Consider the following 18775-nt stretch of genomic DNA (forward strand, 5'->3'; position numbering starts at 1 on the left):
GGGATGGGAACTATCTGAATTGGAATCGATTAACGAGAGATTTCTAGCTTAATCGATTCTCTGCGGGAATCTTGAGCGGCAAATCTGAAGTTTGTGCTAAACGATTGTATCACATCAACAGTAGGTATCACTTCGGTCGAGCTATTTACGAAAGATATAAATATCCAATTCGAGGCGAAGATAAGCGTGAATCGTGATACGTCTTTGTCGTGTTGATAAGCTAATCAATGTTCTAAAATGATACGCGTATTATGATTTAAAAGATTTTTAAGCACTTCATGAAACTACATGTAACTGCATGTTTAAGCAATACCCACTTGCTTACTGAATCACCTGAAAAAAAATAGTAACAATCCGTAGATTAGATACCGACTTACCTTCTCAGGTTAAATATTTCCTAGTCTGTTTAATTGCAATTAAAGCTTTAATTGGTCATACCCTCAGGTCATACCACAGGCACAGATCTGTTTTGTGAAAGGTAAGTAGTACACAAAGATATCCTACAATCCTACTTACTTATCTCTCATAGCAATTGCATCCCTCGGGGTAACCGGGTTAGATTATAAAATCTAGGCATTTAGTAAATAATAAAAACACGAGCGAAATTAGCTAATGCACAAACAGGTGCTTTAATAGATAACAAAAATTTAAAACTTTATTGTAATAGAAAAATTTACTCTTACCCTAAAATCCAAGCTTTACTTAGTTAATTGATTTAAGTTTCATTTTCTTTAGAAAAGTGTCCTTCAGTAGGCACTCTCAGTAGATGGAAAATACAAGGTTTACCGCAACTACCGGGTAAGTATTTAAATGAAATTCTACTAGGTTTTACTATTATTCTGTGGTTTTACTAGCAAGTAATCACATAGTTTTACTGAGGAGTGTGTAGAAGCTGCAGCTTAATCGCAGGATCTGAAAAGAAAAGCTATTATTTACTTAATCATTTTTAACCCAATTGTTATTTAGGTATACAGGGTGATTGGAACTGGACCTGCCATAGCAAAGTCCCATATAGCCTCGTAGCGCCCACGGATTTTTTGGATCCTCTTTAACTACGACCCGACCGTCCTTCTTATAGGACTTATAGTTATAGTCCTATCAGCCCAAGATTTTGAGTTGAAATTCGTATGTGTTAGAGTTACCGGTTTGAAGTGAAACTTTCAGGGTATAATTATGATTATATTAGCATGTGTTTTTAAATTCAATTATTTGTCTACCTTTTGTTCTTTACAAAGGCCATCGGGCCACAAATTCTAGATTAAAAGGAAGTATTAAGTGATGTAAAATTAAATAATACAAAAAAATAGTAGTGTAAAGAGTATTAAATTAATAATAATAATAAATATAATAAATATTTTTGAACAATTTCACACATAACGCTATCTAGCCCCATGGTAAGCAATTAATATGCTTGTGTTATGGGTGCTCGCTTAACGGATATACTACATTATATACGTTTTAAATACATACATATTATACTAGTAACACCCAGACCCATCACAGAAATTAAAATTCATCATTTCAATTTCTGCCCGGCTGGGAATCGAACCCGGGACCTCTCGGCATAGTAGTCCCTTTTAGAACTACTACACCAAACGGCCGACAAATAATTAATTAATTAACCCTTTTCTTGGCATTGTGCATTTAAAGATACGTTGACCAAAACAAAAATATGGGGGAGAAACCAAAAACTATTTTTAAATGTTTTTTTAATACAACGTTAGCCCAAATACTACAGATTGTGTTACACAGTATAGAATCGCTATAGGCTGCACAGATTTAATAGTAATATGCAAAATGTCAGACCGTTGACAGGCGTCTACGCACCGGCTAATAATTTTTATAGAAGAAAGGGAAAAAACTGCTGCATTACCTATCTAAAATATTACTGAAGCGGACTAAAGTATGTGTCTCCTTAAACACTTGACATTGGCAGAATCACCGCGGCAATAAATCCGCGGGATAGTCCAAAAAAAAAAAAAAAATTATTTTCGGTGTTTTTTTTAAAGAATATTGGTGATTATTTGTAGTAACATGGATAGTAAATAAAGGTTTCTTGATGATAGTGCTGTTTTTTCATCCCAAAACTTGTATAATTATTCTTCTACGATGCGGATTGTCCGAATGTATCTCTAAATGCACACTGTCAGATACGTAATAATTTACTTTCAATTTTGAATGTATCTTTAAAGACACATTGCCAGGTACTCATTGACTTTATTTTATGATATTTTTCAAAAAAGGGATCATATTATTAGTTAGTAATATTTAAAGCTGTAAATTATATGCCGATGTGAGTTTTAATTCATGTAATAAAGAATGTTGTTTTTTGGACAACTTTGTGCTGCAGCAACAAAATAAGGCGCGCAAAATGCTGGTTCTGGTTCCAAAATCTGGAACCAGGTCGAATGTTAGTGGCGGTGACACTTCAGCTGATGAATTAGAAGCCGCACTTAGCCTCCTGATTCTTTTGGGTGGTTATCTTCCTACTCCAAAGAACCCAGATCACCCCCAAAAAGCGAGCAGCCTATCCAGGCTGCTGCATGCTTCTGGTTATAAAGCTGGTGATTGAAGAATTTCAGCCAGTTCGACTGCTGCATAGTTTCCCAGAGAGTTCCAGAGATCCATTTCCGATATCTTGCGTTTCCACTGTAAGTTGGGTATCAAATTATCTTCAATCGAAGACGTGAACACAGTTCGGTACCAGTTGGCGTCAATACCCCTCGTATTTTTTTAATGGTCTTGTAGGATTCCTATGTGTCCTATCTGCATTTGCTTCTCCTGGATGGTAAGAGGGGTGTGAGGTTCAGGAGATACTCCAACGACGCTGATGGAGTGGTTCTCATACAAATGCAGCTATACTTGCAAGGCGTTACAGACTTTGAAGTGGGTTTTTTACTTTGTTTTCAGTTTTTTGTAAAAGATACTTATTTTTTATTTCTCAAATAAGGAATAGCTTAAGGTTTTGAAGTAATTTTCATTTAAATAACTAATTTTTACTAACAAATAAACCATGTTTTAATTTACTACAAAGCTGGCAATGTGCACTTAAAGATACATACTATATTTCCAAAACTACAAACCTAAGATTTTTTTTCGTATTTTTTACATGATTTTTACTCGTCCTAAATCCAATATTTATAGTGTAAAACACAAATATTAACCAAAACCGTCTTTGCCAAGTATAGGGTTAAATTAATTATTAGTGAAAGATAAGTTGCATTTTTATATTAGTAATATTCCATAAACCAATATAACACAAAGCCACAAACTAAAAATATTATGATATTTTTAGTACTAGCTTCGATCGACCCAACCGCCTTCACAAAGTACATATTATTTCAAACCAAGATTTCGCAGAATTTCTGCCCTAAAAATGCAAAGTAATTATCTCTATTTAAGTAATACCTATTCGTTAGCAACTTTTTGCATAAAAACATACTCGACAACCACGGATTATCATAAAAAAATGCGATTTACTAACTACGTGTTAGTGAGCCGTCCATACCGCCGGGTTACCTACGCCATATCGAATGACAAATGATCGAAAATCAAAATATCGAACACGTTTCATCGAACGATCAAAATATCGAACGACCAAAATATCGAATGCTCAAAATATCGAACGTTCAGAATATCGAACGATCAAAATATCGAACGATCAAAATATCGAACGATCAAAATATCGAACGATCAAAATATCGAAAGTCGATGTAGACGTTTTTATTTAATTCATCTACCTTGCTCGGCTCCGGTGCATGGTTGTGTTTGGTCGTACAGTTTTGTTTTGCCAGTTAATGTGTGCCTTAAGTATTTTTGTGCCTGAAAAGTTTATAAATTTGGAGAATAATGTCCGTGGGGACCTATTATAAGCCTAGCCTGTCCCAAAAAGGAAAAACAGTCCTCATTTTGGAGGGCTTTGTAATGGCAATGAACAAAAATGTTGATGAAACATTCTATTGGTATTGTACACAAAAATATAAATTTAATTGTAGCAGTACGGCAATAACAACGCTTCAGCAAGGAGCCGAGGAACATTTGTTGAAAAACACAACCATGCACCGGAGCCGAGCAAGGTAGATGAAATTTAATAAAAACGTCTATATCGACTTTCGATATTTTGATGGTTCGATATTTTGATCGTTCGATATTTTGATCGTTCGATATTCTGAACGTTCGATATTTTGAGCATTCGATATTTTGATCGTTCGATATTTTGATCGTTCGATGAAACGTATTCGATATTTTGATTTTCGATCATTTGTCATTCGATATGGCGTAGGTAACCCCATACCGCCGGCCATTTTTCAAAAAATCCCATCTGTCAATTGTGACAGCCAATGGTAGCATACCGGAAACTGTTCCCTAATATTTCGTTCAGAAATCGAATTAAATTATTTCTTTAAGCCGCGAAATTTCAAAAATCTAGACAAAGTTTAATAATATGGCCTTCTGAAAGGCGCATGGGCGGTAATTGAAAGTTAGCTGAAAAAAGTTCTGGGCTGTAGTCGCCATGTTTATTTTGGGTTATCAAAAGGCGCGTGGGCGCTACGAGGGTAGAGTAAGTCGTTTGCGAACTATTGGACCTACTTACAAACATTTTCATAATAAAAGCGAGGTAAGTACCTATCTATTCTACCCAAACACGATAGGTGATGTAAAAATCTATGTCGCGAACTCTAGCTAGGGAGTTTAAAAATTCGGTCGGTTCGTTAAGTAAGAATATGATTTACGTAAGATACGATAGTTACCGCTATGAAGGTGGTAAGTGACATCTCGTTGAACGGCCCAGCCTTGAAGACCAGCCTGGTCCGGGTGGCCATTCCCAGCAGCGCCACTTCCTTCTTGAACCGTTGGTCCAGCTCCACCCAGTCGCATTCGAAAGAGCCGTAGCTCACTAGGGTACTCTGGAATAGTACTAGCTGTCGTTAATATCGTACCAAGCTAAATACAGTTGCAGTAATTAAGTAGGTGCCCTTTTGAAAAAAAAAAATAGTCTCAGGGGCTGTCGACTATAAATAATCCCTACTAATAAGGACATATTTATTGTTTAATTTTCCACAGTTCCACATGCCTGGAATCCCTGGGCACCCTGCCCAGAGTTATACGGCCCTAATAGCACATGTTAGAGATATCGACAACCAAATTGGATCGGTTGACTCTCAAAAGCTGACATAGGTGTTCGTCGAGTTTATTGATAAGTACTCGTAGGTATATTAGACAAAAGATATTAAACTTACTTCTTCTGTAACCTCATTGCTGTGCCAATAGAAAAGCAGAAGTTGTATCAGGCACGCCATCACAAACACGCAGCTAGAGATGAGCGTCGTCAAATCGTCTTGCAACTAAAAGAGTGACCACGAGTGACATTTAGATTTTCTTCTTTATAAATACAAAATACTCACTGTTTTAAGCTAGCTACTTAACCGTGCACGGTTAGATAAATACTTAAGAAGTGATTCTTGAAGAATATGTAATGAATGAAAAAGCTATTAACCAATCCTAATATGGTCCAAAAAGCTCTATTAGTAACTTTTTACCTGTACGATGCCTATAATGCAAACTCCGAGGTTCACAGAAATTACTATTAAATAAACAAACATTGCAGGTGATATCAAGGAGTTGAACAGCTTCTGGTTTCTAAAATGAAATAAATAGCACTTAAAATTATTTTATTCAATTGCTCATAGCTTTTTACTGTTTCCTCTGCAATTTTTTACTTACTTTACAAGAATTGTGTGGAAACTATGGCAATTTACAATATTTTCATGACTTCTTTCAGCGTTATTGATATCAATAACATTGGCACAATTCAAACGAGATATCTTGAGCTGCCCAGCGAAGAAAATCATGATAGTACAAACTAAGGTATCCCATCCTACCACGTAAGCACTTACGATGTGCCCAAGTACAGTCTGCGTGAGCATAGACGCGTAGTACCCTGGAGGCACTTCGCTGAATGGAGTGTACCCATCAAATATTTTCAAATAAACACTTGTACCATTCACATTTATTTGGTTCTTTTGGTATGGCTCCGTAAAAATAGTGAAATTAGAAAAGAATGCCAACGCCCAGAAGAAGTAAGTCACTTTTCGACTGCGACTGATGTATTCCGAGATAATGTCGTTACTATCTTTGTTCCCGTTGGCTATTTCCTTGCGTTCCACGCCTGATATGTAGTCTATGAGGCTTTCCCACTTCTTATGGTCCTTTTGAAAGAAACATGACTTGATGATGCCTAAGTGGAAAGGCGCGTATTGTAGAATGAGCATGAGAGAACTAGGTTCAAGTTTCACAGCACATTTGACGTATTGACTAAAGAAAAAGGCTATGGTGATGAAGAACAGGTATTGCTTGAATCGGGTCTTGGAATTGAGGTTCGGGTGCCAGAGCCCCGTGAGCCCAAGCAAGCGGAGATGTGGGCCTACTAAAGGGTATCTTGGATCCTCGAGGAAGTTGAAGACATTTAAAATTGTGAAACGTTTTTCTTTTAAAAAACGAATGTTCCACATCATTTTAGCTCTTAGGACAATGCAACGCGCTCTCGTAGTCCCGTTACTAAGCCCGCTAACTGAATAGACGTTATAATTTCCACTAAATAATTATTAATTACGTGAGAATTTCACGGTGGAAATGCAGTTGTGAATATTTTGTCATGCATAATCACAGGTTGGACGTTGGCAATTTTAGTTCCTATTATATTTAGGACCGCCCATGTAATTAACGATCACAGGTATTGTTAGTTAAGGGTTTTATAATAGCAGTTTAGAATTGAATAAAGCCTTTATTAGTGCCTGCATATTAATACGTGATACTCATCGTTTATTTCATCACAGTGGACAGAAACTTATTTTACTTATTACGAATTTAACTGTAAACTTTTTGTTCTAGACCGAAATTCAGAAGGAGCTAGCGGGAAGAAGAATTTTTTGCACCGCCTTACTATTTCTGCATGACCCGTGGTTGACTGGCAGAGAATGCCATCCAGCATCCAGTATTAAGTACGCCACAGTGCATTGTTTGTATATGTGCTAAAAGTTTAAATAAATAAGAAGCTAGTCACAAATGAAACAAGGTTCCTTGAGGTAGTCTGTCTAAGATACTTATTTTGTACATCACTATTTCTTTGGGCTCCGGTGGACACCGTCGGGTTTTAGTGGGTAGGCCCCGCCTTTAGTGAGCAGGCGGGTAGAGTCCCACATAACCCAACTAAAGCATTTCCCGACGTTAAAAAAGGTTGTGCGTCACTATTACAGATCGTTTCATCCACGAAGACGCGCCCCACCATTCTTCCGCTAATGTTTGAGTGTTATCGGTAGGACGCTAAATTATCCATGAGTACTTAGGCAATAGAGAATATTAAGATCTACTGGATCTACCTACAATAATGACGCTCGGATCAAACTTCCCGCACCCCGCGCTAAATTGGTGGGGCGCGTCTTCGTGGATGAAACGTAATACGAATTAGTCCATAAAAAATACCCAAAGACCTTAGCATAAAGTATAACTACTTAGTTTGAGACGCCTTTTGTGAATGCTTAGACCCTCGTTATGGCCGATAAGAGCGACGGAAATTAAATAGGAAATTGTATTTGTTTCATGGACACCGTCACAGTAAAGCAAATGCTTCCGATGTAAATAAAACTTAATTTTCTTTAGGAATAGATAGGGCGATTATTTCGCCTGTCCCTGAAAATTTTCCCCTGGGGCAAACTTGGCCCAATCAATGAAGGTTGGGTTCCTGGCTATAGTTGCAGCAGTAGGAACGAGGCGTCTTTCCGTTCTATACATGGCCAGAACGCACCCATAGGAAACTGCTCGTGTATATTTTGGAGTGTCTCTTTGTAAGTCGGTCACTACAAACTATACACGAATTTTGCGTACTGATCGTGTATAGTTTGTATCGTGGATGGATTCCGTCTTCGCTCCAAACTATACTACACCACTTACAGTTGACTAGAGTGTGTTTAGTTTATTTGATTTAATAAAATATGGAATTATATTTAAAATTATTACATTTATTAGATACTAGCTTTCCGCCCGCGGCTTCGCCCGCGTGGAATTTTGTCTGTCACAGAAAAACTTTATCGCGCGCGTCCCTGTTTCAAAAACCGGGATAAAAACTATCCTATGTTCTTTCCCGGGACTCAAACTATCTCTATGCCAAATTTCATCAAAATCGGTTGCGAGGTTTAAGCGGGAAAGCGTAACAGACAGACAGACAGACAGACAGACAGACAGACAGACAGAGTTACTTTCGCATTTATAATATTAGTTGGGACTAGCTTTCCGCCCGCGGCTTCGCCCGCGTGGAATTTTGTCTGTCACAGAAAAACTTTATCGCGCGCGTCCCTGTTTCAAAAACCGGGATAAAAACTATCCTATGTTCTTTCCCGGGACTCAAACTATCTCTATGCCAAATTTCATCAAAATCGGTTGCGAGGTTTAAGCGGGAAAGCGTAACAGACAGACAGACAGACAGACAGACAGACAGACAGAGTTACTTTCGCATTTATAATAATATATATAATATATATATATAAATATATAATATACAGGGTGTTGATTTCAATACCCGCCATATTTAGGGAGTTGATTAAGTAGCTTATTCTGATCACGAATCAGCAAAAAAACTGACTTCAAATTTTTTTAAAATTATATTTTAGATATCTACGATTTCCATAATCGCCCACTACAGTGCAGAATAGTCCCCCAACGCAAACGGCGCGCGGCGCTCACCCGGTGACCCCGGCAAGCGCTGCGCCCCCCGTCCCACGCCCCACTACCCGCGCTCGCCCATGAGTCAGTCAACTATCAGTCACAATCAGCTGTGAGTTCAACGACGACTACTGGACGGAGCTTAATCCAAATCTACCCTAAAAATGTAATGAGTAAATTAGTTACTTACACCTTATCACGTTACGAGTTTATTTTTTGTTCTAAAAACTAATTAATTAAGGAGGTCTTTAATAAAAAAACCTTTTACACGAATTTGCTTCCTTCCGCAAAATAAAAATTTTTACAGAACCTACATTTTTTTTTAAATTAAACCATGCTTTTATGTGTGTGATAAGCTTGTACCTACTTATCATTCAAAAGTACTGTAAACAGATGACAATAATGCTCTTTCATACAGGTTCTTTATTCCTTACATTTCTAGCTCTCTACCTTAATAACTTGTACGTCTTTACGATAGTAATTATTAAAATAAAACTTAACTTACCGCAAACTGAACACCTAGAAATAACACACTGGCAAACTCTTGTTCCTTCACTTTCGATAGGAGATAAGACAAGATTTTGTTTTTAAACTCGATTGATTTCAGTATCTAAACAAAATTTCTATCATTTAGCACTTCTTTCATTTAAATACAATAATACCGCCGCACGGATATCGGGTTCGGGCTCGCACAATACATACTTCGCTCATCTTCGTGTTTCGGGCGTCATCGGCGCTCAATCGTGGATCATCGATTTTCTCCATTCATCAGTCCGATTTTGCTTCCCACGATGAGAGGCTGCGCGCACGCTCCGCGAAATCTAGCTCGTATTTAGAACTCCTAGTACTCAATCGCTATTTCTTTATTTCTTGCCTTGTAACATCAACTTTTCTCTTCCTCTCTGCTTGATAAATGTTTTCTAGTACATAAACTTCTAACTACCGTGTTCTATCTCTGTAAAAATTTGATTTAAAATAATAACGTAATTTAATTTCTATCGGCGTTTAATTTAAATTCCCTGAACGACTGTTAGGCTGTTAGTTAGGTTCAGGTTAAACTTCCATTCTTCATAACTTACTACATAAAATAATTCATGATCATGTTCGTGATTATTTTAAACTAGCTTTCCGCCCGCGGCTTCGCCCGCGTGGAATTTTGTCTGTCACAGAAAAACTTTATCGCGCGCGTCCCTGTTTCAAAAACCGGGATAAAAACTATCCTATGTTCTTTCCCGGGACTCAAACTATCTCTATGCCAAATTTCATCAAAATCGGTTGCGAGGTTTAAGCGGGAAAGCGTAACAGACAGACAGACAGACAGACAGACAGACAGACAGACAGAGTTACTTTCGCATTTATAATATTAGTTGGGATGAACTTAATTTCATTACTTACACGAAATAACTATCAAAATGTATTGATATTCTTATCGTTTTAATAATAACGATTGAGCTACTACAAAAATCATTTGCATTTGAGTATTTTGGAAGCTTGCTATAAGAGCATTAATTATGATAGGACGGATCTTTAGTTAACAAAGATCTTCGGTCATCGAATGTGCAAATTTGCGATTTTTGATTGTTTTCTCGTGCGGTTTTGAGTAGTTAGTGTGTGAACGTGTGATAGTGAGTGTGGTAATAGTGAGTGTGGTAATAGTGAGTGTGGTAATAGTGAGTGAGTGTTAGGAATATGCCTAACCATACGTACAGTGCTCGTGAGTAGATACGTAAACATGGTTTACTGTTACGGGAGGGCACATGGAAACGCATCTGAAGTCGCATCGGTAAGTACCTAACTCTAAACTTAAAGGACATTCCTTTTTAATGTAGGAAGTGAATAATCTGGTAATTTTGTGTAGAAAATACTCCCGCGTCGCGGTAGGTAGTGGCGGAAAGCACTCCAATACACTCACACACACATAGGAAACAGCAAACTAATTTAAAACGAACTTTAACTTTAGTTAGTCAAAGAAAAATACCTATTTACACTACCAACTTTACGTATCCTTCAGTAGACTATCCAACATGATAAGCGAGCGATCCGCGTAGCTCGATGGGTGCCCGTGCCACAGTAAACGTATATTGCATTATTGCGAGCCATAGTACAGTTGATGTTGCACGGAAAATATTCGCTAAAAATTCCACTTTCGTTTGTAATTTATTTTTTGGTGGATAATGCGTTTATGTAAGTCATAATATATCACCTAAATAAATATGGCGAGTATTGAAATCAACACCCTGTATATATATATATATATATATATATATATATATATAGTTGGGATTATGCTCGTGCTTTGTCCTCGAGATTAGAAATAAGAACTACCTAACTAACTATGTAGATCACGTACGGTGATGCCATTTTTAAATTCATTAATTATTATAAATACATAAAATATTATTATTTTACTGAATCTACATATTATTATAATAAATCTAGATTTACAACACTAATGTAAGTGGTTTCTGAAATTAAATTGATTAGGTAGATTTCAAATTAAATAACAATTATTTATTAGTGAGAGTGAATGAAGAAAGTTAAACGTGCATTATTAACTAAAATTGTCGACCGTTCGGTGTAGTGGTTCGAAACGGATAACTGTTCCGGAGGTAGCGGGTTCGATTCCCGCACAGTACAAACATTAATTTGTGTGCATGAACATATTTTGATATTTGTTTGTATTGGACTGGGTGTCTTCTATGTATAATAAGTATGTATTTACAAAAAAAGTATTTAAGTATGTTTATGTTACGGTTAATGTGATAAATTGAAAATTATTAATAATAACCGGTTATTATGAATAATTACCGACAGTCGCGGTAAAAGTGATAAATTAATCACATTTAACAGTGATTATTTAATAATTCAACCTTAGTACTAACAAATTTCTTAAAAGAGAACAACATCTTGTGTACGTGCTCGTGTACAGCCAAACTTTTGAACGTTTTGATATCATATATTAATATAATTTGGCATTATGAGTTTGGAATGTTTCTTGCATAATATTACTTTTCCATGATGCCTATAACATAATGTTTTGATTTAAAGTGAAAAATAGGTTAAGGTGCGGCGGGGGTGGCCCTTGGGCCACCCCTAAGCCGCCTATTTAGTTTTATACACATATGAATGACCTCATATTAATCACATTAACCAAATCATGCGGTAATTATTCATAATAACCGGCGATTATTCATAATTTTCACATTTATCACTTTGACCGTAACATTTATATTCGTTATCTAGTAGCAGTGGCGGCGTAGCATGGGTTGGCACCCGGGGCGATGACCAACCCCCCCCCCCCCCCTGTTATAAGTCCTAAGGCACCCCCTGGTACCCCCCAGGATTTTGGGGGTTACCTACCGATTCGAAGATTGAAAGACAATCGCAAACCGTCTACACCGCAAAAGACAATGCCGGAAATTGGCGTCTTTTTTTTTCGCGCGGCCATCGACCAAACCTTGTTTTTTGATTACAAAATAGTGTAATAAACCAAACTTACTATGACATGTATACCTCTAAACTCGGTCTGAACTGAGCTACGAGCATTAGAAGTTTGATGATTTTACATACTAGATTTGCTTTTTGCGCACAAAATAGTGACATTGTATGTGAAAACAAACAATACCATCCATTAAAGGCTCCAGACATCAGTGTGGAGCAGAATCAGGGCAATAAAAAAATAGCGCAATATTTTGTTGCAATTTCTTACAAAACTAGCGCGCAAAAAGCAAATCTAGTATGAAAATCATCAAACTTCTAATGCTCGTAACTCAGTTCAGACTGAGTTTAGAGGTATACATGTCTTAATAAGTTTGGTTTATTGCACTATTTTGTAATCAAAAAACAACGTTTGGTCGATGGCCGCGCGAAAAAAAAAGACGCCACCTTCCATACAAAATCTGGCATTGCCATTTGCCATGCAGATGTGCCAGTGAGTACTAATCTGCGCGACTTGTTTCACCCCCTGATGCTTGGCACCCGGGGCGGACCGCCCCCACCGCCCCCCCCTTACGCCGCTACTGTCTAGTAGGTACCCATAGTAAAAGCTTTGCTTAGTTTGGGACTAGAAGCGCAGTGTAAAATGTCCAGGGATATTTATTTTTATTTATAAGCTTTTATCTCAAGAACAAAAATCATTTTGACATACATAATTCTTATTTTAAGAGTTATTCAGCCCCAAAACAAATATCTTTTCTATGGCAGAATATGAAACACCAAAAAGCTCTTTATCAAAACAATGGCACGTGTCGAAATTGATTCAATGTTTAAAGTAGACACGAAGTTATGAATTAATATGTAATAGAAAGAGAGGTAAATAAGTCAAAATGACGAGCATGCAACTAAGTACTCGCGTATACATTGTAATCGCGAACTTATTACAATACATACATGATTAGTCCGTATGCGTACTGACGATGTATATTTTGGAGTAAGATAATTGACCTAAGTCACTACAAAGTATACGCGAGCAGTACGCAGCGTATGCGTACTGGTCGTGTATAGTTTGGAGGAGCTTAGTAAAAAAAGTCACATCCAAACTATACTCGATTAGTTTCACACCCTTGCGTTCTGGCTATGTATAGAATGGAAAGACGCAGGAACGAGAGGTATCCCTTAAACTTCAACCAAGAGTAGGCTGTCTCCGATAGAGTAAACTAGTCCTGCGAAAGGTTGAGTAAATCTCGATTAAAGACCGTCTTGGCAAGCATGAATGATCAGTGCCCAGCTGATGGACTGACGATTTTAAGGAGATAGTTAGCGGTAGCTTAAGTGGTAGAATAGGGAAAACTTTGTGACACTCATCAAAATAAGGTAGGTAAGTATTATTTAGTGGTCTTCTCTATGGTTCACTGCTTGTATTTACTTTGAAAGTAAGACAATTTTTAAAGACAAAGGACAGATTAAAAAAAATAAAGTTAGAAATATTTTTGTATAAGTATATTCAATCAATAAAACTCAATAAAATAATTTCCCCAAATACAAACGTTACATAATTAAAAATACAATATTCAGTTCATTGATATATCACTTACATAAAAAATATCATAGACTACTTTGATTAAATGCATTTAACATAAAACTATCAATATTATCTCCACTAAAAATACATAGCACCATTAAATTCTTTAAAAATAAGCATTTTAGATATGCAGAAACTTTCTATTGTATTCATCAAATTCATCTGGAGTGAGCAAGAACTTGGCTACTCTTTTGTAGTTACTGGGTTCCGCCAATACATCGAGGAGGTTCTTCAATTTGGCAGCGTATACGTCCAATACGGTCCTGCGCACTCCCGCGAGCAAATTGTTATTAGAATTCCAGAAGTAAGGTATTCTCCCCAGTTCCACAGCTGTGTGCAGCCTGTCCACCATGATTATGAATAGTTCGCCTGGACTCTTCCTCCAAAATAGAGAGTCACTCTGCCGCACCACCTCCCAAAGCACCAATGTCTTGATGTAGTAGCTGGCGATTTTGTTCATTCCTTGCGAATCCCGAAGTTTCTTCAGCTGAAAAAATAATACATGTTATTTAACGTATCCAGAGGCGTTCCAAGCAGGTGAGATGCTGAAACCGAAACATTTTGCGCTTACTGTTGCTTCGATAGTGTGTGTAGTGGAAGTTGATCAAATGGATAGTGAACTGTATAAAATTAGTGATCTATCCTACTAATATTATAAATGCGAAAGTTTGGATGTGTGGATGTTTGTTACTTTTTCACGCAAAAACTACTGAACGGATTTTGTTGAAACTTTACAGTATTATTGTTTATAACCCAGAATAACATATAGGCTATAATTTATGACGATATGTGACAAACTAAATTTCACGCGGGTGAAGCCGCGGGCAAAAGCTAGTTCCATATAAAACAATGACAACATGAGACCGTTTAGTACAAAGTCGAGTGCGTCAGGGCCGTCTTCGTGGATGTTCGCTCGCGAACCAAACGTTCGCCGCCCGCGGGCAATAATGTTCGTTTTTGCGTAGACACTTACAAATCTAATAGTCTGTCGCAAATTATAGCTGTCGTGCATAAGCTCCCTCTCCTGGTAATGCAGTGCAATGCGCCACGAGCGCTGCATGCCCTCCCTGCTGGTCTCCTTGTTGGGTTTAGGCACTACCAACCAGTAGTCTCTTTTGCAGTGAGGCGCGATCTCACGGTACTCGCCGTCTATCGGCCATCGGGCCTCCGGGAACCTCAGAGCCGGCACGAGATCGACGTCCATTTTAAAACCACTAATCGAATTCTCTATTATCAGAGTTATCGCTGGACCTGATTCAGTCAACCTGATTGTGTACGGCAATCCATCCACTGAATGGACAGCATGCCCTCTGCTGCTTCTCTGATATTGATTCAACGCCTTCACAACGACACTCTTGAACCAATCGATGAACTTCGATCGAGTAAGATAGTCGTCATCGTCTTTCCATTTGTATGCGGTTTTGTTGATCAGCCAGTCATTGCCGTCTCTCATTGGTAGGTTTTTGTACTGCACGCCCATTTTAAGCTCTACGAAGCCGGCGCCCTGCGGCTCAAACTTGATGTCGCTGTCGGATGGGTTATAAGGATTGTCCGAAATGTTAAGAGGCAGCCCTATCACGATATCCATGTCGAACTCGTCGGGTTTCTTAATACGCAAGTTATCGTAGTGACTTCCGGCAAATGACACCTAAAATAGAATTGGCTGTTTTAGTAATGGTTATCTACCTGTGAGTGAGGACCTGAGGAGTGATTAAATTAGTATATTATTCTACTAGCTAACTACTATTGTTGTTACTATAAAGGGTATAAAAAAGTAGCAGTCTTTAATTAATTATATTCAGGAAAAATAAAAAATATACCCTGTATGTATACTAATAAATTGTTGGTAATTTATGTCTTGGTAAAATACATTAAGAACCTATTTTGTAAAAGTATGGATTAAAGAGGGTAAAAATTGTATAAGAATTATTTGTATTGTATGTAATTTTTCCTTTAGAATTGTTATAGTTTTAACAACATTCTATAACTATTGCTGAAAGCAAAACAGTAGGAGTTACCAATTAAAATAGTGTTATGTATTTGATAAGTAATTAGTAACTTGAATGAATGTCAAAAGATTTTTAAAATACATGAAGCCTTGAAAAAATAAATAACAAAAAGGTTTGAGCAAAAAAAAAACCTATTGACAACATAGGTGATGTTAGTACCTAATATAGGATAAAAATTCATTTGCTCAAAAACACCCATTTTAAAATAAAATTCATCAATAATGTTCTTTATGCAGTACAAGTCATATTATCTAATAAAATAATTGTCTTAATCAATAATAACATAATTTAACAAGAATTTAAGTAACAAATCTAAAATGAGATGTGGGATTCTTTGTTTTATAAATGTAAATGGTCAGAAAAGTATTTATAAAAAATTTCTTTTTGTACTCACAGTGCTTGAATATCTCTGGTAGTATGGATCTACTTTCTTCATGGTTTGATGTAGGTGATGAAATACTTTATCAAATATGCTGTAATGCAACCTGAAGTCATTACGGCCAAATGCAATGTACCGTACATGGATATCAGCTAGCAAGGAATTGAGGTTTGTAATCACTGCTGTATCAGGTATTTGATTTAGGCCTTTGCTCTCAGGGATGTATCTAAAAAGTAATATAAATTATATAATCTAAAATAACATTAGGCTCTTATGTTATTTTTACCTTTTTAATATCTATTAACTCTATTCCGGTTACAAAAGGATTGATTAGTGAATTTAATCATAATTTAATATAATAATTCTATTATAGCACATAAAGATATGAAATACTTTTAAAGTAAATATTTGTAGTGATGGGCCAACTCGGGAAAAAGAAAACTCGATTTAACCCGAGTTAAAATCTACGTAACTCGGGTTGAACTCGAGTTACGTAACTCGAGTTAACTGGATGGACAAGTGAGTTTTTTACTTATTTTTACCAGTTTATTCGCTCAGATTCGCATTAACATTTAAAAAAATATCATTTATAATGTATTGGGAGAATCATACTAAGTAAAGTAATAAAGAAAATTTATTGTTTGAAGTATAATATAATTTATTCATGGATTTTTGGCTTGAATTTTAATTTTAAAAAATATTTATATTTATTATCACTTGGCATTTTTCAAAAACAGAACATAAAACACGAAAATCTACAACAATAACCGGCAGTTTAAAGTTAACTTCAAATGAACATAGTCTCATCACTCAAATGATCGGCAATCTTCGGTCCATGTCGGTTCCATTCGGTTTAAGATACGAACTCGAGTCGAGAGAGAATTCAACTCGAGTGGGTTCGAGTTACGGCCAACTCGAGTTAACTCGAGTTACTTACTCGAGTTGACCATCACTAAATATTTGTGTTAAAGAATGAAGTTTTTCTTTGACACACTTTTTAAACAAATGAGCGCATAGAATAATAATAAAATTAAACTGATCATTTGGTTAGCTAGTTCTACTGGTTCTACTCAAGGTAGGTACAACTTAATTTTATTTTAATTCTGTACCTGAAAATTGAATTACACACTGTGGACACTGTAGACAGTCACCATGTAGGTAAATATTAAAAAAAAATGTATGAAAAAAATTAAAACAAAGTTGACAGGTACCTTTACAATAATATTATTACATTAAAATTCAGCTAAAAGTTGCAAATAAAATATAAAATTAAATGATACAAACCCATTGTAATTATCTTCCATGTTCACTCTGTTCAACAGTCCAGTTAAGTATGATAAACATGTACTACCATTTTCGCTAGGAGCTGGGTCAGAGTTAGAGGTAGGGCTATCCGAATCCGAATATGAACTTGAGCTCGGACTGCTTTCTCTTGTAGACTCTTCCTTATTTCTCCTCAGGTACCACAATCCTCCGCCTACCAGAGCTGCAGCGGCAGCGATTCCAGCTGCCCCAGCTGCCCAACTAGCAGCATTGTTGCCATTATTTCCTTCCTGCTGCTGTCTTCTCCGATCACCGTCCATTGTAACAATTCAAAGTAGATAGCTTGACTGCACCAGAATTACTTGCGCTCACTCTAGATTACCTTGAGTATTTTGTTTTTATCGCCCGCGGACCTTTAATTTATGTCCGGGGGCTGGCTAACAGCCAATCATGAATCAGCTGGCCGGCAGTGTTGGCATATTAAGAAACGAAAATTTTACAAAGAATTTATATTTAATTCAAATCGTAAGCGAATCTTATACAGTGTGAGTCTTAATAAAGTGCACATAAAATATGAAAATATGAGAAACTAAACCTTTTTTTGTCGATAAAAATAGGTCTAGTTTCACATTTTTCATATTGTGCACTTTATCAAGACTCACACTGTATTGTTAATTATTAAATACTAAACACAGGTGGGTGACTGGAACTAGACCTGTCATACATACGATAAGTGCTATAGCAGCAAATTCTCATGTATTTTCGAGGTCGTTTGCGAACTATTGGAAGTTTTGAAACTTACTCTCATTTTACAAAGTTACTCTATGAACCTAAATTACCTAGCTAAAAACTAACCATTTTTTTTTGTAAAGACGGTAGGTAGTTAAAAGAGTATGTGACGAACTGGAGAACTTAGTAATTTAGAATTCAATAAATTTTAAATCGGCACCGGTCTAGACTCTAGACCCATTGTTTATTTAGGAAAAAAATTGGAAATTTCTATATGGCGGATCTAGTTCCAATCGCTTCCAGTAACAGGATTCCTGAGCCACCATTATAGAATTTTGAATTGCACAATACACATTTCAATATTTATTAGGTAAAAAATATTATTACTATACTCAACATCAAATAAACCGCACCTTCCGTGACGCGAACTTTAAAGATTTTCTTCTGACACAATCATGGTGCCCCAACAATATTGGTGTTATTTGAAAGCGCAATAAATATCCATAAAGAAAAACACATTTAATTTCTTAATAAATGATTAACATATACCATAAATGTGACTTGAAAAAATACCTCACTTTGGGCCCACCTATGGGATAAATTAGACCAATTTTTATGGTTATAAAACCAAATAATGATCTCACGTGTCCTCTTTAA

General features: G+C 36.6%; 2 protein-coding genes across 2 annotated transcripts; both read right to left on the minus strand.

The window, feature by feature from the left end:
* Nucleotides 1-843: 843 nt before the first annotated feature.
* Nucleotides 844-7165, minus strand: LOC135088478 (odorant receptor Or2-like). The gene is made up of 5 exons (XM_063983302.1): nt 5725-7165; nt 5541-5640; nt 5241-5345; nt 4752-4907; nt 844-912 (listed from the first exon to the last, which is right to left on the minus strand). The coding sequence occupies exons 1-5, from the start codon at nt 6513-6515 to the stop codon at nt 862-864; spliced, it is 1203 nt and encodes a 400-aa protein (XP_063839372.1). The 5' UTR covers nt 6516-7165; the 3' UTR covers nt 844-861.
* A 6476-nt stretch (nt 7166-13641) lies between these two features.
* Nucleotides 13642-17833, minus strand: LOC135088480 (cyclic GMP-AMP synthase-like receptor). The gene is made up of 4 exons (XM_063983305.1): nt 17411-17833; nt 16142-16352; nt 14712-15386; nt 13642-14225 (listed from the first exon to the last, which is right to left on the minus strand). Exons 1-4 carry the CDS (start codon nt 17707-17709, stop codon nt 13860-13862), a joined length of 1551 nt encoding a protein of 516 aa, XP_063839375.1. The 5' UTR covers nt 17710-17833; the 3' UTR covers nt 13642-13859.
* Between the last annotated feature and the right edge of the window lie 942 nt (nt 17834-18775).

Source organism: Ostrinia nubilalis, chromosome 4 (assembly GCF_963855985.1).
Source record: "Ostrinia nubilalis chromosome 4, ilOstNubi1.1, whole genome shotgun sequence".
In the NCBI taxonomy this organism is placed as follows: Eukaryota; Metazoa; Arthropoda; class Insecta; order Lepidoptera; family Crambidae; genus Ostrinia; species Ostrinia nubilalis.